The 26,478-nt window shown below is 40.7% G+C and overlaps 1 protein-coding gene across 4 annotated transcripts in view; it reads left to right on the top strand.

Moving 5' to 3' along the window:
• The window catches only part of LOC143021279 (putative adhesion G protein-coupled receptor E4P), a 45,488-nt gene extending 26,605 nt beyond the window's left edge, over nt 1–18,883 (top strand). For all 4 annotated transcript variants that reach the window (XM_076178701.1, XM_076178696.1, XM_076178689.1 and 1 more), the window contains exons 5-10: nt 1,098–1,238; nt 4,264–4,508; nt 8,497–8,720; nt 9,545–9,666; nt 12,559–12,758; nt 12,946–18,883. In XM_076178701.1, coding sequence (XP_076034816.1) covers nt 1,098–1,238; nt 4,264–4,508; nt 8,497–8,720; nt 9,545–9,666; nt 12,559–12,758; nt 12,946–13,005 — 992 coding nt within the window. In that variant the 3' untranslated portion in view covers nt 13,006–18,883. The remainder of the gene's footprint in view (nt 1–1,097; nt 1,239–4,263; nt 4,509–8,496; nt 8,721–9,544; nt 9,667–12,558; nt 12,759–12,945) is intronic.
• Nucleotides 18,884–26,478: the final 7,595 nt, after the last annotated feature.

Raw genomic sequence — 26,478 nt, forward strand, 5'->3', positions numbered from 1 at the left:
TTTTTTTTCTTTTCTTTAAAATAAATCATCACGAGAGCTGGTAGAAATCCGAGGAGATTTTTTTTTTTTTTTTTTCTAATTCTCCCTTACTGGTATGTTCTTTTAGCTCATATCCCAACAAGCTATTTTGTTATTTTGTGTGGGATGACTTGGCAGCCAAGGAGTCACAACCACAAATTTTCTTTATGTACCAGCTGAGGACCGACCCCCCTCCCCCCCCAAGGCTCAGGTTGGGATCTTCTCCCTCCATCTGAAAAAAAAAAATCGTCCATTGTTTCAAAGGGTTGGGATATAATGTTTGAATTCATACAAATACAGGAACTTGATTGACCTTGTTTAACCCCGCATAACCTCATATGCCTCCCTCCTCCTCTTCTTCCTCCTCCTCCTCCTCCTACTCTTCTACTCCCCTCCTACTCATCCCGTCATCCTCCTCCCCTCCCACTCCTCCCTTCCGCCTCCTCCCTTCCGCCTCGTCCCTTCCCCCTCCTCCCCTCCCCCTCATCCTCTTCCCCTCCCCTCCCCTCGCCTCGCCTCTCCTCCTCCTCCTCCTCCTCCTCCTCCTCCTTCCCTCCCTTCCCCTCCCCTCCTCTCGCCTCGCCTCTCCTCCTCCTCCTCCTCCTCCTCCTCCTCCTCCTCCTCCTCCTCCTCCTTCCCTCCCTTCCCCTCCCCTCCCCTCCTTGCCTCCCCTCGCCTCGCCTCTCCTCCTCCTCCTCCTCCTCCTCCTCCTCCTTCCCTCCCGTCCCCTCCCCTCCCCTCCTCTCCTCCCCTCGCCTCCCCTCCTCTCCTCCCCTCGCCTCCCCTCTCCTCCTCCTCCTTCCCTCCCTTCCCCTCCCCTCCCCTCCCCTCCCCTCCTCCCCTCCCCTCCTCTCCTCCCCTCGCCTCCCCTCTCCTCCTCCTCCTTCCCTCCCTTCCCCTCCCCTCCCCTCCTCTCCTCCCCTCCTCTCCTCCTCCCGTCCCCTCCTCTTCTCCTCCACTTCTCTCCTCCTCCCCTCCCCTCCCCCTCCATCCCTCTCCCTCCTCCTCCCTCCCCCAACACGACCTTCCACTGACACCTGGGATGACCTCGCTTGACCCCGTGTCCATTCCCTCCTCAGGCCCCTGTGACGACGAGGACAACCCAGTGACCTGCCCCGAGTTCGCCGTGTGTAGGGACACGTCGACGGAGAAGGAGAGGAAATGGAAGTGCGAGTGTACCATGGGATTCAAGATGAACGCGGCTGGACTGGCCTGTATTCGTAAGCAGTCAACAACTCTCTGTGTGACTCACCATTGTCTTGGACCACGTGTCGGACTCGTGATCGACAGCTATTACCCTCCCGGAAGAGAGCTCAGAGCTCATATATGACATATCTATGGGTAAAGCTGTGACCTTACACGCACGCACACACACACCCAACTCCCCGCCCACGAGAGCTGGAGTGACGACTCGCACCGCAGTGATACTGAAATTTTTTCAGTCCTGGGGGTGATTCGAGCTCGGACCGTTGTAGCAACAGTTGCGAATGGTACCACTGCGCCGTCGAGTCGTATGTGTGTGCGCGGGAGGGGATGTATGATTATTACTATTGGTAATGTGCGTGTCTATGCATTTGTCTGTGACTCTGTCAGCCTACGTACATATTATTTTTACGTTCTGCCGAGCAAAGAATTTTTGGGTGATTTTTATGGGCGTCTACGGGCGTGTATGGGCGTGTAGTCTGATAATTTTACTATTTGTTGGTTTTAAAAACGCCTTTGCAGTACGAAGACAAAAATGCGATGAAATTGGGAGTTCAGCGAAAAATCGATTTTTGGATTGGGTCTTTGTAACCGTGAACAATAGTTAAGCAAAGTCGACGCTAATAAACAGGACCTTTTATTGTATATAAGACTTAAAAGTGTAAGACATATGGTCCCCCTGATCAAACTGGAGGGAAAGTTGAAAATTTTGCATAACATGTTTTCACTGCAACCACGGGAATCGTCCCATTCAATGCATTTGGAAAAGTTTATTCCGTTCAAAAAACGAATAAATAAATAAATAAATGAATAAACAAACAAATAAATTAATAGACAAATAGGTAAATAAATAGATGAATAAATGAATAAATTCTAATTTCTCAATAGGAAACAGGGTTTTAAACTTGGCTGAAATAAGCGTACTTTATGTGTTTTTTTTTTTCGCTAACAACACAGAAACTGGAATATCCATTGCAGTGAGCTAAATGTACTACAACAGAACCCTTCATTACAGATATTCTGAATATGAATTTATGTCGATAAGATATGCTGAAAGAAGAGAGAAATCGAGAAACTAATCTAAATGTATTTGCAATTCAGGTTTTCGATGTTCCCACAAGAATTTTTTTTTTTTTTTTTTTTTTTTTTTTTAGCCGGACCAGTATAGCAGATCTCCTCAGGGAATGAACGGGGTTGCGCTCCCCCCCCCCGAGAGCCTAGATGGCATCTAGCTCCAATCAATTCTAGTACACAATAAATATCTACAGATGCATCCGGATTAAGGTTAGGAACACCTTGATTAGACCACCCGCTTTCACGGGATCGGTCTTTGAAGGAGAAGAAGAGAGGTCTTAGGAAGATGAAAGGAGGAGAATCGTGTACAAAATGGGCTATTGTCAATGAGCACGTTTGAATGTGTTCTCTATCAGGGGAATGAACTCTGAACTATAGACTACCTAGGACAGACCACCCGCTCGCACGAGATAGGTGTGTGTGGGAGGGGAAGAGAAGTTTGCAGGAAAAGGAAATTATAGTCGTGTATAAAAAGGGGGCTATTGCTGCTATGCAACTTAAGGGATATAATACACAGAGGGAAAAGAGGGACAATGTATACACGTGGAAAGCTTCTTTGGGGTTTTGTCTTCATAGTCATTGTAGGGTTTATGTCCGCCGCTGGCCTCTTCATCTCATCTGTTATTTAACTTATTTTTCTTTTCAGGCTTATGCACGGGGCTTCTAGCGTTTTTCTGAGCTCTGAGGAGACTGAGAGGTGGGGGTTGGGTCACCGATTAAGTGAAGACCCCTTGCTTGGATGTACTGTGTCTTGCTGCATTGCGTTTGACCTAGGACAGTTGGCCGATGCAGGGGTGACCCGTGATCCATGAGGACCTGAGATGGGAGGGGAGGAGGAGGGGGTGAAGGGAGTGAAATGGGTGGGAATAGGCGAATACCTCTGATTTAGCTACCCCCCTTATAAGGGGGGAAAGAGCGCTTGGTATATAGCTAGAGTTTCGAAAGATTCCTACCTCCACTTGCTTCTGTTTTCAACTTTATGATTAACTGTTGCATTCATGTCGCCGGGATGCCTTAACATCTGTTTTGGTCCCCGAGTCTTTACGATAGTCCTCTATCTCTACATGGTGGGCATTATCACAGCCGTTGAAAGAAAAACTGCGTCAGGGTTTTCTTTCACTGGGGCGTCGTTACTTGCGGAGAAGGTCGATGGGATGGAGGTTCGAACCCTGCCACCGGCGAAGTTGAAGCAAGGGCATGGTTCATTAAATCCCACGCCATAAAGTCCTCTGTAAGGGGCACCGTCCTAGCCTCCCGTTAGGTGGGAGTTTGTGACCTTAAGCCATATCAACTTCATCATCATTCTTATATATACTTATGCATGCACAGGTCAGGGTTCGAATCCCTTGGCAGAGCTTCTACATTGGTGCATTGCTGTTTTGTTAGCAAGTATTGTATTAACCAATTCTTTGGACTTGTATAGGGTTATTAATTATTTTGTGTGAATTATATATGTTTGTTAAGACTCGGTGATTTATGAATTGTATGTTTTCTTTATTAGGAAAGTGTATTTATGTTATTCCTCAGAATACTGTGAGTGTATGTTCGTAAATGTTAATCAGTAAAACTTTATTTTTTCTTTGTGTAAATATAGTTAATTAAGTTTCGTGCAGACGTCTATCTTACCTCAACCGTAATCCTTATAATCCCTACTTACATTCAGTCTCAAATAGAGCTTTTCCTCGGAACGTATTTTTGTCTACCTAAATTACCTATACGTTCCACGTTATTGTTGTGGGTTTGCTTCCCAACTAAAACTGACTTACCCCTAGATTCGACTGAAGTTCCACTCATTACGTTAACTCAGGCCAAACCAAGCAAGCAACCCATGAATATATATATATATATATATATATATATATATATATATATATACATATATATATAATATATATATATATATATACATATATATATACATATGATGTAAGCGGAATAGGAAACAATATATACATATATATATTGCAGGTCCTCCGCCTGAGTTGCCGACCCCGCGCCCAATCCCGACCCTCCCGCCGGAGCAAAAGGTGGTGGCAACTGTCATCTCGAAAACCGCTTCTACCGTCATCATCATCTTCGTCTCCATCACGCTCTGCCTCTTCCTGTTCCTGCGGATCTTCACGCCCGACCGGGTCATCCAGATGAACATGGAGATCGCCCTCTTGATGGCTCACATCTTCCTCGTGTTCCCCGTCGAGACCGTCGAATACCCGGTACGTGGCTCCCAGGATCCTCACATGTCTTCTTCTTCTTCTTCTTCTTCTTCTTCTTCTTCTTCTTCTTCTTCTTCTTCTTCTTCTTCTTCTTCTTCTTCTTCTTCTTCTTCTTCTTCTTCATCTGGTTCTTCTTCTTCTTCATCTGGTTCTTCTTCTTCTTCATCTGGTTCTTCTTCTTCTTCTTCTTCTTCTTCTTCTTCTTCTTCTTCTTCTTCTTCTTCTTCTTCTTCTTCTTCTTCTTCTTCTTCTTCTTCTTCTTTTTCTTCTTCTTCTTCTTCTTCTCCTCCTCCTCCTCCTCCTCCTCCTCCTCCTCCTCCTCCTTCTTCTTCTTCTTCTTTTTTTGGGGGGGAGGGGGGTTTATGCCCGGAGGGGGGGCTCCCAAGGTCCTCACATTTTATTTTATTTTATTTTATTTTTTATTTTATTGGGGGGGGGGGCATATGCACGGAGGGGGCGCTCCTAGGGTCCTCACTTTTTTTTTTTTTTTTTTTTTTTTTGTGGGGTTATGCCCAGAGGGGGGGGTCATTTTTAGGGGGGCGGCGATTCTAGCCCGGACTTACCACCCACAAGGCTGACAATATAATAATGACAATGATAATAATAATGAAAAAAGGGTCAAAGAAGCCCCTGAATATTTTCCCCGTATTCGATGACATTCATGTTAGAATCAACAAAGTATGAAATATCTACTCTTATCCTTTTTGCAATTGGGACATTGAATACAAAAACTATTTAATTAATTGGCAAGCCAATGACTAAAATAGGCAGTAAGTGATGGTGGAGGAAAAAGGTGGGAGAATGGAGGGGAGGGGGAGGAGAGAGGGGAGGAGGGAGGAGGGAGAGGGAGGGGGAGGATGGAGGGGGAGGGAAGAGGAGAGAAAGGAGAGGGGGAAGGGGAGGGAGAGGGGAGGGGAGGGGGATGGGAGGGGGAGGAAGAGGGGGAAAGATGAGGGGGAGAGGGGAGTGGGATGGAAGAGGAAGGGGGAGGGAAGTAGGAAGGGAGAAAGGGTGGAGGGGAGGGTGAGGATGAGGGGAGGAGGGGGAGGGGGAAGGGGGAGAGGGAGAGTGAAGGGCGAGGGGGGGGGAGAGGCACTGAGAATTTTGCCCCTGGGCGGCACTTTGTTGATTCCTTCTTCGGGCGATTCTGTCCACCATCGAGAGGAGGGGGAGTGTGTGTGTGTGTGTGTGTGGGGGGGGGGGGGGGAGAGGGGTGTTAGTTTCCCCCACCCCCTCTCATCAGTACGACAACGGAAAAAAAGTCACGGGTTAAAAGTTCACGACTTTGGCAAGGAAATATTTGGTTTAGTTTGGTTTGTGTAGGCTCTATCAGTTTGGGGGTTCAGTTGGGTTTGGTTAGATTAGGTTTGATCAGGATTTCTTTGGTTTGGTTATGTTAGGTTTGATTAGATTATGTTAGGTTACGTTAGTTTTGGTTTGGTTGGGTATGGTTTGATTAGGACTGGTTTGGCTAAATTAGGTTTGATTAGGTTAGGCTCGGTTAGGATAGGGTAGGTTAGGGTTGATTGGATTAGGATAGGTTGGTCTGGTTAGGTTAGGTTTGATTTGGCTCAATTGGGTTAGGATTGTTTAGGTTAAGTTTAGTTAGGTTTGATTGAGTTGGTGCAGTGGTTTCGAAGTCTGGGAAGGGACCCGTTCTGAAAGAATTCTACTCTTGTCCGACAGTTTTGACCACACTGTTAACCTTCTAACAACCCAGTTACGATGCTTAACCTTGAGCGCAGCTGAGCACCTCCCGGGATAAGCTCCTCACGATCTCCTGAGCCCCTCACGATCTCCCCGTTCTTGCAGACTCTATGCAGAATAGTCCCTCATGATATCCTCGTTCTTGCAGACTCTGCAGAATAGTCCCTCACGATCTCCCCGTTCTTGCAGACTCTATGCAGAATAGTCCCTCACGATCTCCTCGTTCTTGCAGACTCTTTGCAGAATAGTCCCTCACGATCTCCTCGTTCTTTCAGACTCTTTGCAGAATAGTCTCGATGGAGGAAAGTCCCTCACGATCTCCTCGTTCTTGCAGACTCTTTGCAGAATAGTCCCTCACGATCTTCCCGTTCTTGCAGACTCTATGCAGAATAGTCCCTCACGATCTCCTCGTTCTTTCAGACTCTTTGCAGAATAGTCTCGATGGAGGAAAGTCCCTCACGATCTCCTCGTTCTTGCAGACTCTTTGCAGAATAGTCCCTCACGATCTTCCCGTTCTTGCAGACTCTATGCAGAATACTCCCTCACGATCTCCCCGTTCTTGCAGACTCTATGCAGAATAGTCCCTCCTGATCTCCCCGTTCTTGCAGACTCTATGCTGAATAGTCCCTCACGATCTCCCCATTCTTGCAGACTCTTTGCAGAATAGTCACTCACGATCTCCTCGTTCTTGCAGACTCTTTGCAGAATAGTCCCTCACGATCTCCTCGTTCTTGCAGACTTTATGCAGAATAGTTCCCCACGATCTCCTCGTTCTTGCAGACTCTTTGCAGAATAGTCCCTCACGATCTCCTCGTTCTTGCAGACTCTTTGCAGAATAGTCTCGATGGAGGAAAGTCCCTTATGATCTCCTCGTTATTGCAGATCTCTTTGCAGAATAGTCCCTCACGATCTTCCCGTTCTTGCAGACTCTATGCAGAATAGTCCCTCACGATCTCCTCGTTCTTGCAGACTCTTTGCAGAATAGTCTCGATGGGGGGAAAGTCCCTCACGATCTCCTCGTTCTTGCAGGCTCTTTGCAGAATAGTCTCTCACGATCTACCCGTTCTTGCAGACTCTTTGTAGAATAGTCCCTCACGATCTCCCCGTTCTTGCAGACTCTTTGCGGAATAGTCCCTCACGATGTTCTCGTTCTTGCAGACTCTTTGCAGAATAGTCCCTCACGATCTTCCCGTTCTTGCAGACTCTATGCAGAATAGTCCCTCACGATCTCCTCGTTCTTTCAGACTCTTTGCAGAATAGTCTCGATGGGGGAAAGTCCCTCACGATCCCCTCGTTCTTACAGACTCTTTGCAGAATAGTCCCTCACGATCTCCCCGTTCTTGCAGACTCTATGCAGAATAGTCCCTCACAATCTCCTCGTTCTTGCAGACACTTTGAAGAATAATCCCTCACGATCTCCCCATTCTTGTAGACTTTATGCAGAATAGTCCCTCATGATCTCCTCGTTCTTGCAGACTCTTTGCAGAATAGTCCCTCACGATCTCCCCGTTCTTGCAGGCTCTATGCAGAATAGTCCCTCATGATCTCCTCATTCTTGCAGACTCTTTGCAAAATAGTCTCTCACGATCTCCTCGTTCTCGCAGATTCTTTGCAGAATAGTATCTCACGATCTTCTCGTTCTCGCAGATTCTTTGCAGAATAGTCTCTCACGATCTCCTCGTTCTTGCAGACTCTTTGCAGAATAGTCTCGATGGGGGAAAGTCCCTCACGATCTCCTCGTTCTTACAGACTCTTTGCAGAATAGTCCCTCACGATCTCCCCGTTCTTGCAGACTCTATGCAGAATAGTCCCTCACAATCTCCTCGTTCTTGCAGACACTTTGAAGAATAATCCCTCACGATCTCCCCATTTTTGTAGACTCTATGCAGAATAGTCCCTCATGATCTCCTCGTTCTTGCAGAATCTTTGCAGAATAGTCCTTCACGATCTCCCCGTTCTTGCAGGCTCTATGCAGAATAGTCCCTCACGATCTCCTCATTCTCGCAGACTCTTTGCAGAATAGTCTCTCACGATCTGCTCGTTCTCGCAGACTCTTTGCAGAATAGTCTCTCACGATCTCCTCGTTCTTGCAGACTCTTTGCAGAATAGTCTCGATGGGGGAAAGTCCCTCACGATCTCCTCGTTCTTGCAGACTCTTTGCAGAACAGTCCCTCACGATCACCCCGTTCTTGCAGACTCTATGCAGAATAATCCCTCACGATCTCCTCGTTCTTGCAGACTCTTTGCAGAATAGTCCCTTAAAACCTCCCCGTTCTTGCAGACTCTTTGCAGAATAGTCTCGATCTGCGTCCACCTCTGCTTCACCGCCTGCTTCTTCTTCATCTTCCTGGAGGCCCTCCACATGTACTCCTTCGTCGCCTACATCATCAAGAAGGACGGGATGCTCACCAGGATGCAGTACGTCCTGGTCGGCTGGGGATGCTCCTGCATCATCATTCTCTTCTGTATGTGTTTCGAGTATGAAAACTACGGCGGAGAGTATCAGTAAGTGGGTTGTTCTCATTCTCCTTCTTCTTCTCCCTCTCCTCCTTCTTCTCCCACTCCTCCTCTTCTTACCTCACATCCTTCTCTTTCTTCTCTCTCTCTCTCCTCCTTCCCTTCCTTCACCTCCTCTTTCTTCTCTCCCTCTCCTCCTTCACTTCCCTCACCCCCTCCTTCTTCTTCTACCTCTCCTCCTTCCCTTCTCTGACCTCCTTCTCTTTCTTCTCTCTCTCTCCTCCTTCCCTTCCTTCACCTCCTTCTTCTTCTCCCTCTCCTCCTTCCCTTCCCTCACCCCCTCCTTCTTCTTCTACCTCTCCTCCTTCCCTTCTCTGACCTCCTTCTCTTTCTTCTCTCTCTCTTCTCCCTCCCTTCCTTCACCTCCTTCTTCTTCTCCCACTCCTCCTTTCCTTCCTTCACTTCCTTCTTCTTCTCCCTCTCCTCCTTTCCTTCTGTTATTGTCACAATAATACAATATTGTTGTAAAAAAAATAAGGACAAAGGAAGAAGCATTGTTGGTGTGTAACAAGGGGTCAGGTTAGGTCTACTGCATGATACCTTCTCCTCCTCCTCCTCCTCCTCCTCCTCTTTCTCCTCCTCTTCCCCTCCTCCTTTTCCTCCACCTCCTCGTCTTCTTCTTCCTCCTCCTCCTCCTCTTCCTCATCGTCCTCCTCCTCTTCCTCCTCCTCTTCCTCCTCCTCTTCCTCCTCCTCTTCCTCCGCCTCCTCCTCCCCCTCTTGCTCTTTCTCCTCCTCCTCCTCCTTTGGTGCCTCGTTCGGAGGCGACTAACACGGTCTGCTTCTTCCCCTCCCCTCCCCCGGTGGCGCCAGCTGTTGGCTCCAGATGGACAAGCCGCTCTTCTACGGCCAGATGATTCCAGTCATCACCCTTGTCATCCTAACCTTCACTCTCATCGAAGCTGCCGGAGCCGCCGAGTACAAGCCGCTTAAAGGTAACTTTCTTCGTCATTTCTTTTTTTATTCGAATTTCATTTTACTCTATCTTGTTTTATTTCGTTTTTTATTTTGTTTTATTTTTATTGTGTTTTGTTTTATTTTGTTTTATTTTTCATTTTTGTTTTATTTCATTTTATCTTTTATTTTGTTTTATTTCATTTTATTTTATTTTATGCTATCTCATGTTTTATTTAGTTTAATTTAATTTTATTTTATTTTATTTTATTTCATTTCATTCTATATATATATTTTTTTCTGTAATTTCTCATTTTTTTCGTTATCTATTTGGTCATTTCTTTCCCTGGTGTTTAATTTTTGTTTCATTTTCTTTTGTTTTTGCTTTTTTCATACATCTTTTACTTTTTCGTTTCATCTATGATTTATCATTCTTCCTTCGTCAGTTATGTCGTTCATTTTTTCTTCTCGTTTTTCATTCTTATTGATTTTCTTTCTTTTTTATTTTATTTTATTTTCTTTATTGCGTTACTTGTCTTTCCTTTTTACTGTATTTTTTTCTTTCTTCTTTCAGTATTTCTCTTGTCATTCCGGTCTTTTATGTTCTGTTGATTATTGCCTTTTATTTCTTATTTTATCTTCATTCCAATTTGATTCTTTTTTTTCTTTCTCTGTTATTCTAATGCTTACTACGGCAGTCCGGGTCCGAATCCCGCCCAGGGCTGAATTAATCTCAGTATCGCTGCGCCGCGGGTTGTTACTCCAACTCTCGTGGGCGGGGAGTTGGGTGTGTGTGCGCGTAAGGTCACAGCATTACCCATAGATTGGTCATATGAGTTCTGAGCTCTCTTCCGGGAGGGAAATAGCTGTCGATCACGAGTCTAACACGTGATCTAAGACCATGGTGACTCACATACATACGCTCATGCAAACATGGAGTGTGTTTCTGTATACTGGAGAAGCTGAACGGATTACTATAGTAATATATTACAGTGACAAAAAACGCGTAAAAGGGACCATTACGTCCATAGATAGGCCACATTCAGAGTTACAGATTTATAAGCAAACAATTCAATAAAGTTGACGTGAGTAGAGTACGTTACCTGGGTCTTAATTCAGCACAATTCCGAAATTTTGAATTTGCCTCAGCAAAGTTTGTTCGTTTCATCCGCTGACTACGTTGTTGGTGGGGTTGGTTCTACCTACCTACTTGGCCACTTACCCTGTCCTGGTGTTCGTCTGAGATCAGGTTTCTTGGTAAGATTGGATTACAACAAAGAATGCTTGAGGAAGCACCAAGGTAAACTAATTGTTTGCCTTCTTTCGCCCCATAATCTCCTTTGTAGGTTAAAAAAAAAACCGTTAATGAAAATCGTCTAGTATTAATTAGAAGAGGTTAGTTGGGTTAGTTTGAACTGTTGACTTCTAGGACGAAACGTCAGAATTAAAATTCCAACGGTTTTTGGCGTTTACCTCACCACCCTTCCACTCATAGTTTGAACTCTTTCCGTCGCTTTTTACGACTTTAGTCGTTTTTTCTAGAATCTATCACCTCTTTGGAAACCGAACTTGAACTTTGAGTCCAGCCCTTCTGCCACACATTCGAAATTCTTGTCAAATATGAATTCGAAAATCTGAAAAACGACTTCGCTGACAATATTCTAGACTTCCCTAAGGATAATTCAATAAAGTGTCTAATATTCGTGTATGTTTAACATCTCTTAGTTGGTCATTCAGTTTCTTGATATATGACGCAAAGGTGACTTGACATTTGGAGATTCGAAGAATAAAATATTGTAGCTTAAGTCGTTTCTACTCAAACGAACTCGAGTCGTGTAGGTGTGACGTTTTTTTTTTTTTTTTTTTTTTACCAGTGCATCAAAACATCCTTCCACGTCGTAAGTGCATGGTTCAAACGGTGGTATTCTTAAAAAAAATCTTTCCTTATATAAATCTTATGTAAATCCTTGGAAAGGAAAGATTTATATAAAGAAAGATTTTTTTTAAGAATACCACCGTAAGAATCTTACGGTGGTATTCTTAAAAAATCTTTCCTTATATAAATCTTTCCTTTCCAAGGATTTACATAAGATTTATAATGGAAAGATTTTTTTTTTTTTTAAGAATACCACCGAAAGACGACCAAAGTTCACAAGGAAAGGTCAGACAATTTAGTACTTAGAAGTGGTGATAAGGAGCATACGCCAGGAGGCGCTGAGTAGCTGCGGCCGAAGCCGTCACGTCAGCCTTATGCGCATGGGTTGTTGGGGCAGGCAACAAACAGTCACTGGTGGGACTCGGAGAGGCGTGCGGGATTCGAATCCACAGCTAAATGCGAGAGCTGCATGCTTCCAGTTATGCCACCAGCGCACAGATTCACCTCAATAAGGCAAAGGAAATTTATATATTTTTTGCATATTCTAGGAATAGATCAGAAACAGCTACTAAGAACCACTGTGATGCAACCAAACCTTACTAAGATTTTTTATCATTATAGCCTAGACATAGATCAGAGTCAGCTGACAAGAGCCAGTATAGTATTTAGAAATGGAAGAAAATGTATCTTACTAGAATCCTATTAATATAATCTAGGAATGGGTAGGAGTCAGCTGACAAGAGCCACTGTAGAACATACCATTTGCGGCCACTGGGCCTTAGTAGGAGTAAAACCTATTTTTGTTGTATTCCAAGAATGGACCAAAACAAGCTGATAAGTGCCAGGAGTGGAAGCAACTGGAGTTTACAAGGGATAAAACCCATTTTCGTTGTATTCCAGGAATGGACCAGAAACAGCTGACAAGTGAAACAACTGGACTTTAAGGAATATTTTTTTTGTTATTATTCCAGGAATGACCCAGAAACAGCTGACCAGTGCCACGAGTGTAAGCAACTGGACTTTATAAGGAATAAAACCCATTTTCGCTGCATTCCAGGAATGGACCAGAAACAGCTGACCAGTGCCCGAATATCTCAACGGACAAACCTGATCATCCTTCCGTTCGTCTTCTCGCACTGGCTGGTCGGAATGTTCAGCGAGTATGAACAGAACATGGCCCTGTACGGCACCTTTTCCATCCTCAACGGGATCACTGGTGGAGTGGTCTTCTTCTTCCATTGCTCCAACAACCAGCAGGTGAGCTGTGGATACATCGACCGAGACCCCGTTGTGTCTTTGTCGGAGGTAGTTTTTTATGTATTTATTTATTTATTTATTTATTTATTTATTTATTTATTTATTTATTTGTTTATTTATTTATTTATTTATTTATTTATTTATATATTTATTTATTTATTTATTTATTTATTTATTTCTTACACAGGTACGAGCCAAGCTGGTGGGGCTGTACAAGAAGATGTGCAAGGGATCCTCCGCCAGTTAGACAGCGCAGCATCCACGAGGTCCTCCATCTTCGGGAGTATTGAGAGAGAGAGAGAGAGAGAGAGAGAGAGAGAGAGAGAGAGAGAGAGAGAGAGAGAGAGAGCGGTCTGCGAAGGGCCTGGTCACATGATCACCGAGCACTTTCGGCCGCACACAGGTTTGGTAGAGACACCACCTATACAAGAATACCAACGTCCAACATGAGATGCCTGTCACATTCCTCTCGTAATGAGCTCGTAAAATGGACATAACGGATTGTTTTATAAAACATCAGACATTTGATCGTGGAGTCCGGTTCCTGAGTAGGAAGTGCGTCGACACTACAAGGTAGTTAGGGGAGATCGTGTCCCTTTTCATAGTAAGTTCACATCTAACTATCCCCCTTTTCCTGAACCGGGAAAGCTCTTCGTGAGTTTTGGTCAACGAGAAAGACAAGAAAAAACGTTGGTTTGGTTAACAACAAAAATAGAGAAACACTGAGAAATTTGCAAATGTTTAGGGGACGCCTTCAAAAGGGCCTCAACGAGAAAGAAAGAAAAAAACGTTAGTTTGGTTAACAAAAAGATAGAAAAACACTGAGAAATTTGCAAATGTTTAGGGAACGCCTTCAAGAGGGCCTTCGAGCAAGTTTCATCCGAAGGAAGAGATCTCCGTAACGATGCAGCACAAGAGGAGAGATTCCCTGACGCTGCCAATATCACATCCGTTTGTTTATCTTTTCAAGATGAGTTTTGACAAAGTGTGTCACTCCAAAGATTTTTTTTTTCATGATTATGCAATAAATTTATAAAAACAACAACAACAGCATAAACAGTTTTGATCGACTGCAAGTGTCTCTGGTACCGATCCTTCTGCCAGCCGACTCTCTGTAAGACGCCGTCTTATTGGTTGGGTCTCGACTGAATTCACCAATCAGCTCCGAGAGAACATGGGGCTGAGAGACGGTTGCCAGAAAGATCTTTTCTTTTGTTCACTCTTTTTTCACCTTTTGCCTGTTTGTTATCTCGTGATAGTTTTATGAAAGTAGATGTATATTTATCAGGAAATATTTTGTTTAATTACTATTTTACAGTATAAGAAGGCATAACACTCAGGCCAGACAGGTTTCATCCCACGTTCTATTGTTTATTGACTAACCTAGGGGTCTCAAGAGACGCTGATGAATAGGCATCATCTGTTTACATAAACACGAAAACTCACACAAGAACACGCTGATACAAAACAAGTGAACAAACGTAGGCAAACGTGTGCACATATGCAATCGCACATACCTAGTTATAAAGCATTAATGGAATATATATATATATATACATATATATATATATATATATATTCACATATGTGCATGTGTATGTTAATTCGTGTAAGTGTGAGTGCATATGTTCTCATTCTGTCACCTATCTGCTAACCTCTGTAGGAGAGAGGACAAAATCAGAGTGTGAGATCCCATACTCTGCTTTTAGCTTCTCATCTACATTGCTGTCGCAGTCGTTGCTGCTTTTTACTCGTGTTAACCTCTAATTTCCACAAAAGGTTTATCTCGGTCGTGAGGAGGGACTCAAGTTCCTGCAACTACTGTACTCGAATATTAAGTCTTTGTAACTGCACTAAACCATATACCGTCAATGCACAGAAGAATGAGTACATTAGACCATCCAGTCCCTCCAGAAAGATCTGCTCCATACTATCGTTGACAAACTGGCGTTCCACACAAATGGGGGTGGGCACTGGTACTAGACCCTGCTGTCCTTCCCAAGTCCGAGATGACTTTTCTTATACTTTTCACTCTCTCCTACTTATGACTAGATTCAGGGTCGTTTTTCGGGGGATTTGAGGTCACAGGAAGGTCTATTAGTTCATGATAGTTAAGAAGACTAGGATTTGAGACTCCTTCATGAGTCAACTATTTTTTTTTTTTTTTTTTTTTTTTTGAGAAGTATAACGTCGCATAGACATCCGACAATGGCCTGGTCCTCGAACTTTCGTGGTCTGAAGGAGCTTCCAAAGGACCTCAGAGTACCCGAAGAATAAAAGACCTGATGACACATCCTGAGTTCGTGGTACTCCTTCAGTACTCTAGTTGGATTTTTGACACAGGGGCCCCTGATCATGCTCCCAGGGGAATCTTAAGGGCACCCAAAGAAAAATACAACAGGCTTATGATCACAGCTTGAGTTCGTGATTCATGATGCTACTTCGAGAGAGCCTGGTTAGTTCTTTGACTTTGGGGATCCTGAAGATGCTCCCGAGGGAGCCTCAGAGGCACCCAAGAACACAACAGACTTCTGACCACAGCCTGAGTTTGCGGTCCTACTTCGAGACTACCATTAGTTCTTTGGTACTACTGACCCTGAAGACGCTTCCAGGGGACACCTTAAAGGTATCTTAAAAAGACTTCTGATCACACAGCCCAAGTTTGTGGTACTACAGTGAGAGACTGGTTAGTTCTTCGATAATCTGGGACTCTCTTGTGAGTATACTTGCTGTTGTGGTCAGGGGTTTTTAGGTATTCTGTTTCCATTATGTCAAAATTAAGTTTGTTGATGAGCATTCGGTATATTTTCCTATATGGTATGTGGTTTGCAATGTGATGCACATTCTTGTATAGAAAATTGTATCAGTCTTTAACGTTATATTTGCCTGGTGAAAACCAAAAAACTATTAACCTCTCTCGGGTCGTTTAGGTCATTGCTCAGGCTGACGACAGGCGATTTCATTCAGTTTGAAATAACTCTAACCCAAAATAACTAAAAAATATGTCAATCAAACTACCCTAGTTGACCTCTTTGTTCACATTTAAGGATTTTGTTCCAGGCTATTATATTCAACTTGGTGAAGACTTTTGATCTAAAGGACTTTTGTCTGGGACTGTGCCCAGTCTAATCACAAGAGAAACATGAACGCTTGGGGTGGAACTAGAAGTCGCTTGAGTGTTGCCCTGGTCATTTTTGCATTTCTAAAATAGGAATATGTTCTAGTTAGTTTTCCAGTCACGTGATCATTTGACTCTCCCATATTTCTTTTATTCACGAGGGACCAACGACGGGTACCAGCAAGTGGTGGTCCTTCAAGACGGACGTCAGAGAGAATCATCTCCCTCCTACCCGTCTTCAAAACCTGTCATCCTTCTCACCTCTATCTGGAGATGCAACCCCGGTGGGCTGACACTCGGTCTTTGGAACAGGCTCAGGACTTCTGCCAATTTCGACTGTATTTCCTCCACCTTTACACTTAAGGAGAGCTGCCAACCGACAACAGTTCCCTTCCTCCTCTTGCTACCATATATCAGTGACATAGAGACTGACCTACACTAATACAACAAAGACAATTTTCCCATGTTTCTTCTCAGAGGGTCCGAGGACTGTCGCCAACCGACGTAGGTCTCCTCCGGGTTTAAACTTAGTGAAACTCAAGGCAACAGTTATTCTACTTCTTCCCTCTACGCTGTAGAGAGATCTGAACAGCATAAAAGATTAGGCTGGTTCAGAGACACAACCATCGTGTCTAGAAAGAGGGGGACATCAAGTACAGTGAGACCTGATGTCATAACTAGAAGAGCTAAGAAAAGCTGAACAAGGTTTCCGGCGTATTCTGACCGAATTTGACATTTTCAATGGTATCATCAAGGCAAACAAATTAAGATTTTATTCAGGTTAGAAGAACCTTAAGTCCATGAAGGGCTCAAGTTAAATTCACAAATGTTTTATAGGTTTTCATAATTCTAAAGTGTATTTTAAAGAAAAATATGCGGTGTTGGAAAGTAAATAGAATTAAATTGTTCGTGGCTTATACTTTCTTGAGTATTTTCAGGCTGGATTTTTTTTTTTACCAAATAACTAAAACCTGTTCATATACTGCAGTTTTTGAACAACTTAAAATTGAATTTGTCCCTGTTTCTTGTGGTTTTTGAGTAGCTAAACTCGTAACATATCTATATTTTGCGGTTTTTTAGTGGCTTCAAGCTGAATTTGTCCCCGTTTCTTGTGGTTTCTGAGTAGCTAAACTCGTAACATATCTATGTTTTGCGGTTTCGGAGTGGTTTCAAGCTGAACATTAACATGCATTACGGTTTTTGTGTAGTTAGACTGAATCTGCCTATGTTTTGTGGTTTCTGAGTATGTAGACTAAACTTAGCCATGTTTTCCAGTTTTCAAGTAGTTAGAGTTTGTCCATGATTTTGTGGTTTCTGAGCATATATCTAGAATAAAACTGCCCATGTTTTGTGCTTTTTGAGTATCTAGATTAAGTTTGTCTAGTTTGTCGAGTATTTAGATTGAATCTAAACAGTATATGTTTTACAGTTTTCTAACCCTTGGATATATGCTACATACATCATAGAAGTATAAATATACAGTATATACCTAACGGAGCAGTGTGTGTGCATTAGATACTTATATAAACAGGAGTGCGTTCTGTTTGAGTTGCGATTTTGGGAAGAATATATGGTCAGGAAAAGGTGTGTTGGGGTCCTTACCTCACTGTGTGAAGTGGCTTAGGTTTGGCTTGACTTGCACGTGGCTGGACTGACGGACTGACCGTCTAACTAGCCCAGATGTTGTTCCTGTCGAGGACCCTCGTGTTTCCTACAAGATCCTGGCCTCTCCTCTTCGTTCATCTTGAGTCGTCCATTATGAGGATCAATTCCCGTCTCACCGACTGTGCCTTAGACATTTTGTCCTACATCGTCCGTGTGTGCCTTCTTCGTGTGGCGTTTTCTTGTGTGCGCTTAGTGGATTTAGGTTTCGGCGTTGGGTTTGTGCCTCAACTTTAAAGTGTTGGTTTTGGATCACTGGTGAGGGTCGAGTAGCTCAAGGGCGGTGCCCAGAAGGACCGCGCTTTACCCTTAGGAGTAGGCTCACACAAAAGCAACAAAATTTAACCACTTTGTCACCAACAAGAAGAAACACCAAAGCTTCGTTTCATGTAGGTGATTGTTTGTTGGTAACAAAATCTGGTATTGTGTGGACTCACTCTTAAGTTGTATGCATCTACTGTAGAGGGGATTGTATTCATTAGATTTATTGTAGCCTGACTATTCTGCACACACACACACACATACACACACGAATTATTTGTACGTATATATGTATGACAAAGTGAACACAGAAATATATATATATATATAATATACACATTAGAGATAAATTATCACACATGATTGTACATGTGTACATGTATACATATGTTTATGTAAATACATATACACATGTACTAATAAACCACATACATAATGCACATACACTAATACATATATAAGTGTGTGTGTGTGTCTGTGTGTGCTTGTTTGTGCATATACACTTATAACGTTGACTACACGTTTTTATACATGAGTATGCACGTGTGCGTGAAAGTAGGCCTAGATGATAAAGATTTGCTGAAGAGTTTCTGCTTAGATATTCAAGATTTACCAGATGATATATAAAAGAACACAAGCATCCATTCTGTTGTATCTCGAGTCTGAAGCCAGGTTATCTATATGACATTATATACAATAGAATAGGTTATTCGTGTCATGTGTTCATTTTCGCTCACTAGAATAGACAGAGGATTAAGGACATATGATAAATTATGATACAACTTACTTTCTTATGTAAAGACTTGGTGCATGGTGAGTCACCGTGGACAGGTCAATGTGCTCTATCTCGCCACAGCGGTGGCATTCAGTTATCGGGGGGAAAGTTAGTGGCAACCTTCACGAAGCACTTGACTGGATTACTGACAACTAATAACAACTCACTGACATCTGAGAATTACTTCAGGATATTTAACATCGTATCCTCAGCGTGGAAGTGGTCACTATTTTTCTTCATATAACTGTAGGGTTGTGTTTTTTGTTCATATATGACAATTCATATGTAATACTCTATAAAAATATAAGTGTATTTATCAGTGTGTCTGTTTATTTCTACTTACCTGTTACTTATCATTAGTCACAACCTTTCGGTAGAAAAATGACAATACTCAACTCGTTACACAAGCAGGGTGCATACGAATACATTGTAAGAGTTTCGGAGAATATCCATCTGAAATGTGCTGCTGTAATTTGACCACATAAAGATACAGAAAAAATTATGATCGAAAAAGGAGTATGGCGATGCGATGCGATTTCACCCAAGCTCACACGGAAGAGATTTTTAGAGAGTTGAGTTGGGAAGAGAAAGGTTTGAAGATTAATGGTGAATATCTTAATCACCTAATATTTGCGGATGAAATTATTCTGATTTCAGGAAAAGCAGATGACTTACAATGTATACTAAATGATCTGAACAAGGAATGTCTCAATGTATATTTCAAGATGAATAAGAATAAAACCGAAATAATGTTCAACTCGAAAGTTCAAAGTAAATAAATCATAACTATTTGGGCCAGATGTTGAAACCGGCTAAAGATTATGTGAGTGAGGTAAAAAACGCATCAGTTGTTTGATTTTTTTTTTTTTTTTTTTAGATATGAGATCATGAGAGGCTCTGTTTATATCTCTCAAACTCAAAGTTTACAATCGGAGTATAATGTCTGCTATAATGTAGGTGCCTGAGACTTGGAAATTGATAAAGGCGATAGAGAAGAGGCTGAGAAGTGATCAGAAGAGAATGGAGAGGTCAAAGCTGGGGATGACGCTGAAATTCAGGAAATTAGGCGAGAGTCCAGACTGGAACGAAAACATTATGGAGGCGGTAAAGAAGAAAACATGGAATTGGGTGGATAAGTCAGCTCGGAAGAATGATAAGCGATGGAGCCATGAGATAGAAAAAGTTTAAGAGGGAGGAGGTGGAGAGATGAGATAGAGGTTGGCATGAGTGACGTGGCAGATGTTGGTGCAGTCGTGCAGTTCGTGGAATGGTCTGGGAGAGTCCTTTCCTCAGGAGGTTAAAATGGAATGGATGAATCGATGAATGGAATAAACTTAGTAACCATGTAGTAAGCGCTGAAACTATCAGTTGTTTTAAAAAACGATTAGACAACTTTATGGATGGGGATGACAGGTGGTGATGGATACGTAGCTGCCTAGTGTAGGCCTTATGGTCTCTTACAGTCTCCTTTATTCTTATGTTCTTGTGTTCTTATGTTCTTATGTTATGGAAGGAAAAGGCCCTTAATAGAAAAGAGAAAGAGGGTTCTCAGACGCCTGGAAAATGTGATTTTGCCTGTCGCTTCTGCAGTCGTCCATACAACTCGAAATTCAGCCAAATGAGAAGTTCTGCAGAAGGAAACAATAAAATAAGACCGGAAAATTAGAAAGATATATATTCTTCGACTCAAAAACATTTCATCACTACCCACATTCTTTCCTCTCGTCCAGACGGCAAAGCGCTCTTGATTACGCAAATGATTAATCCTTGATTTTCATTTATTATTAGTTATATGTCAATTTATTATTATTTACTATTTACCTGTTTGTTTACTATTTAACTATACCTATGCATTTATTCATTTGATTTATTATTATTATCTATATTGTTAATTTTTTTTTATTTATCTATTTATCTATTTATATATTTATTTATTTATTTATCTATTTATTCATTTATTTATTTATTTATTTATTTATTTATCTATTCATCTATTCATTTATCATTGTTATATATTTTTTTCGCATCCGACCTAGTTATGGACCAAAAGGTCTCCTGTCGGCATGCTCAGCCTTTGTAATCCTTTGTAATTCTTTGTACGACGGAATTCCGATGATCTTTGCATCTTTTCCTTCTTTCCGTGTTTTCCCTTCTTCCTTTTCTCTCTTTCCACCCTTCCTCCGTAGTGCTGTGATATCATATATTATGTTAGAGTAATGCGGAGGCATATGGACTTCCCGTCCGGGAAGTGCTTTACTATCAACGCTGAAGAGGACCACAGACAGTACTGATCACCTTCAACAATGTTTCTTTTCTTCGAATGGGTTTTATAGTTTGTATATATGTATATGTATATGTATATGTATATGTATATGTATATGTATATGTATATGTATATGTATATATATATGTATATGTATATGTATATGTATATGTATATGTGTATGTGTATGTAAACTAGCGAGAGAAATAGAAGCTCTCAACAAAAAGATAAACAATGCAGAAACAACAATATTATTTAATCTCGTCTGTCAACAAGGTATATGTATATGTATATGTATATGTATATGTATATGTATATGTATATGTATATGTATATACATATATATATATATATGTATATGTATATGTATATGTATATGTATATGTATATGTATATGTATATGTATATGTATATGTATATGTATATGTATATGTATATGTCAAGGACTACTATTACACAGAACGTGCGCACCCAGATCCCTGGGTCCGCTAGCGGAAGCCATTGCTTTCTTTGTAACCTAACATTTTATATTGGACAAATATATCAAAACTAGAAACCTAACATTGTATATAGGACAAATGTATCAACTATTGACTTATTCAATGCAGTATAAGTTAATATAAACTTTTAAAGTGAAATAAGAAACTATTTTTAAGGCAATGTTATGCTTCGAAATGCCAATTTTAGCCGGACTTATTGGGTATTATTGTATAAGGTTAGTAGACACCAGGGTTGGCGATTTTTTTTTTTTTTAATATAAAAAATCTATTTTTTTATTTAAATCAGATTTATTTGATTGAAATAGATTCTTTATTGATTTTAAATATTGTGGGATTGCTATCTGATATGCGATCTGATTGCTAAAGGACATTTTGACAAGGAACGGTATAAGCCTACATGTAGTATATATCACTGTGCAGCCCACAACAAGTTTCAACAAGATTCTTGTTGAAACTTGTTCTAGGTAAGCAGCTTCTCACTGAGTCAGTTGCTGCTTTGGAATCAACCAGGAAGGATGTCTTCTGGACCTGGCAGAGTGGTTCCTTCAGGCAGAAAAAATTATCCTGTCTGGAATTATTTTGAAAAACTACCAACAACTTCTGGCAAAGGGTACCGAGCTAAATGCAAAGACTGCAGCCAGGAACTACAGGGCATTGTGTCAAGATTAAAATCTCACAGAGATAAATGCCAAGGTCAGCCACAGCATACAGAAGAAGAAACTGATGACCCAGGTAAATAATTGTACTTATATTGTGTGCATTTCTCCCTTTTCATACGCAACTATATAAGTTTGGTGAACAATGGAGAGCATGTGCAATAAAAATGTGAACGCCTAAAGAGATGATAATTCAACTTCATTACTTCTAAATTTGGGTAATGACTATATCACTATAATATACTGTATCCACTCAACTTTGGGGCCTAGATGATTGTTATTCATTTCATTCAACATTGTGTAATATATTTCATAGGTTCCATTGGAATTCAGCCCAAAGGGATTTAGCCTAACCTAACCCAACTAACCCATTATTTTTTGTGAATCTAAAAGTGGGCTGAATCCTGTGTGGGCTGAATTCCAAGCCCACCTATTTCATATCCTGTTAATTATTTCCAAATAATTTAGTGGCTTGTGTGAATATGATCATTATCTAAAAAAAATAACTACTGTACTCAAAAGTAGCCTAAATCACATTGTATTCATTCATTTGTTTATTCATTTATAAATCATGCAATATGCTAAAATTTTCTGTTTACATTTCAGGATCTGTATCAACAGCTTTAATCCCTTCATCATCGGCTCCACTTGAATTATCTGCAAACCTGACTCCACCATTAAAGAGGTCACTATCAGACTCCTCCACAGGCGCCACTTCTGCTAAATCATTTTCATCTAAAAGAAAGTCATCAACATCTCTGGACAGATTTATCATAAAAACTTCAGCCTCTCAAAAGGAAAATATCGACAAAGAAGTTGCAAGAATTATATTTGATACAAATTCACCATTTCGTCTTGTTCAGCATCCTCAGTTTCTCAAGATGGTTCAGAACCTGAGGCCAGGTTATATTCCTCCATCCAGAAAAGATATTGCCGATAAGTACTTGGATCTTGTGTATGAAAAGGATTATAAAAAGTGTGCAGATGACCTGAATAATGAAACTGTATGTCTTTCACTTGATGGGTGCTCTAACATCCATAATGAGCCCATAATATGTGTCCCTCTAACAACATCCACTGGTCAGATTTATTTAGTTGACACAATAGACATATCAAGGAAACCTCACACTGCTGAATATCTTCTACAACTTGTACAAAATTCGATCAAGAAGGCTGGACAAGATTTTGGTTGTCACATTGGAAGTGTTGTGACAGACAATGCAGCAAATGTCACCAAGATGAGAAAACTCTTGGAGGAATCGAGTGAACCTGAGCATACCGTCATCACATACGGCTTATACCGTTCCTTGTATACTTGTGGCAAGTCTATATAACACTGCTCCTTATATTGATATGCTAAAAATGTCCTTTAGCAATCTGATCGTATATCAGATACCAATCCCACAATATTTAAAATCTATAAAAAAAGAAAAGAAAAATCTATTGCAATCAAATAAATCTGATTTAAATAAAAAATAGATTTTTTTATATTTTTAAAAAGAAAAAAAAAATCGCCAACCCTGGTGTCTACTAACCTCATACAATAATACCTGTTAAGTCCGGCTAAAATTGGCATTTCAAAGCATAACAGTGCCTTAAAAATAGTTTCTTATTTCACTATAAAAGTTTATATTAACTTATACTGCATTGAATAAGTCAATAGTTGATATATTTGTCCTATATACAATGTTAGGTTTCTAGTTTTGATATATTTGTCCGATATAAAATGTTAGGTTACAAAGAAAGCAATGGCCTCCGCTAGCGGACCCAGGGATCTGAGTGCGCACGTCCTGTGTAATAGTAGTCTTTGGTATATGTATATGTGTATATATATATATATATATATATATATATATATTTATATATATATGTATATATATATATACATATATATATATGCACCGTTCCCAAGCGGCCCATATTTAAACCCATGTTGTCTGTACACCATTGTCAATTGTGAATCATGTAGCTTTGAAAATTGTGACTTTTCTCTTGTAACCATTCTGAAGATGACTCCCTGAAGTCGAAACGTTAAATTAAATATGGAAGAATTTGGAAGGCTTGTATTTGCCCACCCTCCTGAAATGAGACCTACTATGAGGAAAATTGAAAATCTCAGTGCCAAAATGCTGTCGTTTTTAACTCCGTGTGTATTAGTGAGAATCTGCGCCCTAAATATACAATATATATATATATATATATATATATATATATATATATATATGTATGTATGTATGTATATATATATATATATGTATGTATACATTTATATATATGCATATATATATTCAAGTAGCGTAGGTGTCGTAACACACGAATAAAATTAAACTTAAACCCACTCTCGGAGAAAGATAAGCTGAGATACAGAGTAAAACCGTATATTTCGACCACTGACTGTGGTCCTCTTCAGCAGTTACAATTATAGGGTCCATAGACAAGAGGTTATATACAGAGGAGGAAGGGGCATTGGGGGACTCAGTAAGCCTCAGGTCACTTGCCCCGAGTGAGGTCGGACGTTACGTCCTGTAGAGATGAACTTGTCAACCGCCATACTAGTTATAGCATCAGGTGACCATTGACATTTGGATGTATTATAATTAGGAAACTTTTTTATTAGTGAGGACTCAATAATTTTTCTTTTGAAACTACAATTTGAATTGTACACTGTAGCTGCATTCCTCCAATCTATTCTGTGATCTAAAAGGCTAGAATGGAGGAATACAGCTGAGTTTTCTTGGCCGTATCGTATAGAATTTTTATGTTCTTTGATCCTAGTGGGTAGATCACGTCCCGTTTGTCCCCAGTACACTTTATCACAGTCGAGACATGGTATCTTGTATACTCCAGATATGTCCTTATTGGATGTTCTATGATGGACATTTACTACTTTTTTAAAAATATTATTTGGGTAACTAAAAGTGACCTTGATTTGGTTCCTAGGTAATAATTTAGATGCGGCATGCATGGATTCGTTATAAGGGAGTTTGATATTTGATTTATCCCAAACAAATTTTGTGTTGGAATTGTTTGTTCTAAAATGACTGGTTTTGGCTTTGCTGAGGGCTTTTGTCAGAAACCAGTCTGGGTAGCCTATTTTTAATAATTGAGTGCGCACTGATTCAATTTCTGAGTTGAGAAATTCCGGGCTGCAAATCCGAAGAGCTCTTAAATAAAGGCCCGAGGCAACACTATATTTTATATTATCCGGATGATTACTGAAAAAATGTAAATAACTGCCCGTATGAGTAGGCTTCCTATATACTGTAAAGGACAAATTATCTGGACATTTGATCACTAAAATATCAAGAAAAGGTATTCTTCATATATATATATATATATATTTATATATATACATTATATATATATATATATATATATGTAGTAACGTGTTCGTTGTGCAAGAATAACCGAATTACTTTATCTCTTCAGTCACTGTGACCATCAATGGTGTATTCCCTGTCTGTGAATTAAAACATTTTTAATACGAATATATGCTCCCAAAATACTGAAGATATACTTTTCGAGTAATACACAGTCGGCGTGGAGCAGTAGGTAGCTCTTTTTCCTTCAAACGGTGGATACCTGAGTTCGACTTCAGGGGGGGGGGTGGAGGAATTGTTCGAGTAGCATTCCAGTGACCAAGCCGGGTTAAGCTACCACTGTAAAGTTTTTTCGTCTCCTAGAGGGTAGTGTAATGGTCCTGCAGTGGTTCCTCAAAGCTGAACACACTATTGTAGGGTACCCCGGGTGAGGCTAGTTTGAATATTTGGGGTATCTTGGACGAGGCTATGTCAGGTTAAACCGCACCTACATAATCAATGATATTTTAAATTATCGTGGATTGCACAATGTTATATTAGATGTGTTTCATATAATGAATGTGTTTTCATAGTCATATTTCCTTGTTATCAATTATGTTAAAGTATATTTGTGAGAAGTTGGTATACGCATGTATCGTATACTCTTCGGTTGTAAATTCTATCATCATAGTATATGACATAAGGAAATATATCTGGGTTAACTTGGAATTCGAAGCTTGTGGAATTTAAACCCGTACAAATGGTTTCAAAACATTTATTGTCTACACCATGACAGTCACACTGAAACTTATAATGGGTCACAACAGATATAAAAGGATTTGAGACCACATAATTACCTCCTGAGACCGAAAAATAAAGGTTTTCGATCGTACAAACGACAAAAAGGGAAAAAAAGATGACAATACAAAAGTTTAACAAGTCTCAGAGAGGTGTTGTGACCACACAGCCTTGTCGTTCAATAATAAGAAAAGGATAGAAATAGTAAGAAAGTCTTTAAACTCACATAATCGTATTTAAACTTATATATAACATCGTCAACCGTATCAAAAAATACTTTTAACTATGTCGGATGCGTTATTCAAAATATATAAGCTACATTTGTCTTTAAATGGAGAACAAGGGCGAAAATACAAGAATTTCATCATGTTATAAAGATTTTTGAAAT

Source organism: Oratosquilla oratoria, chromosome 3, assembly GCF_046742065.1.
Source record: "Oratosquilla oratoria isolate Oo_2021 chromosome 3, ASM4674206v1, whole genome shotgun sequence".
NCBI lineage: Eukaryota > Metazoa > Arthropoda > Malacostraca > Stomatopoda > Squillidae > Oratosquilla > Oratosquilla oratoria.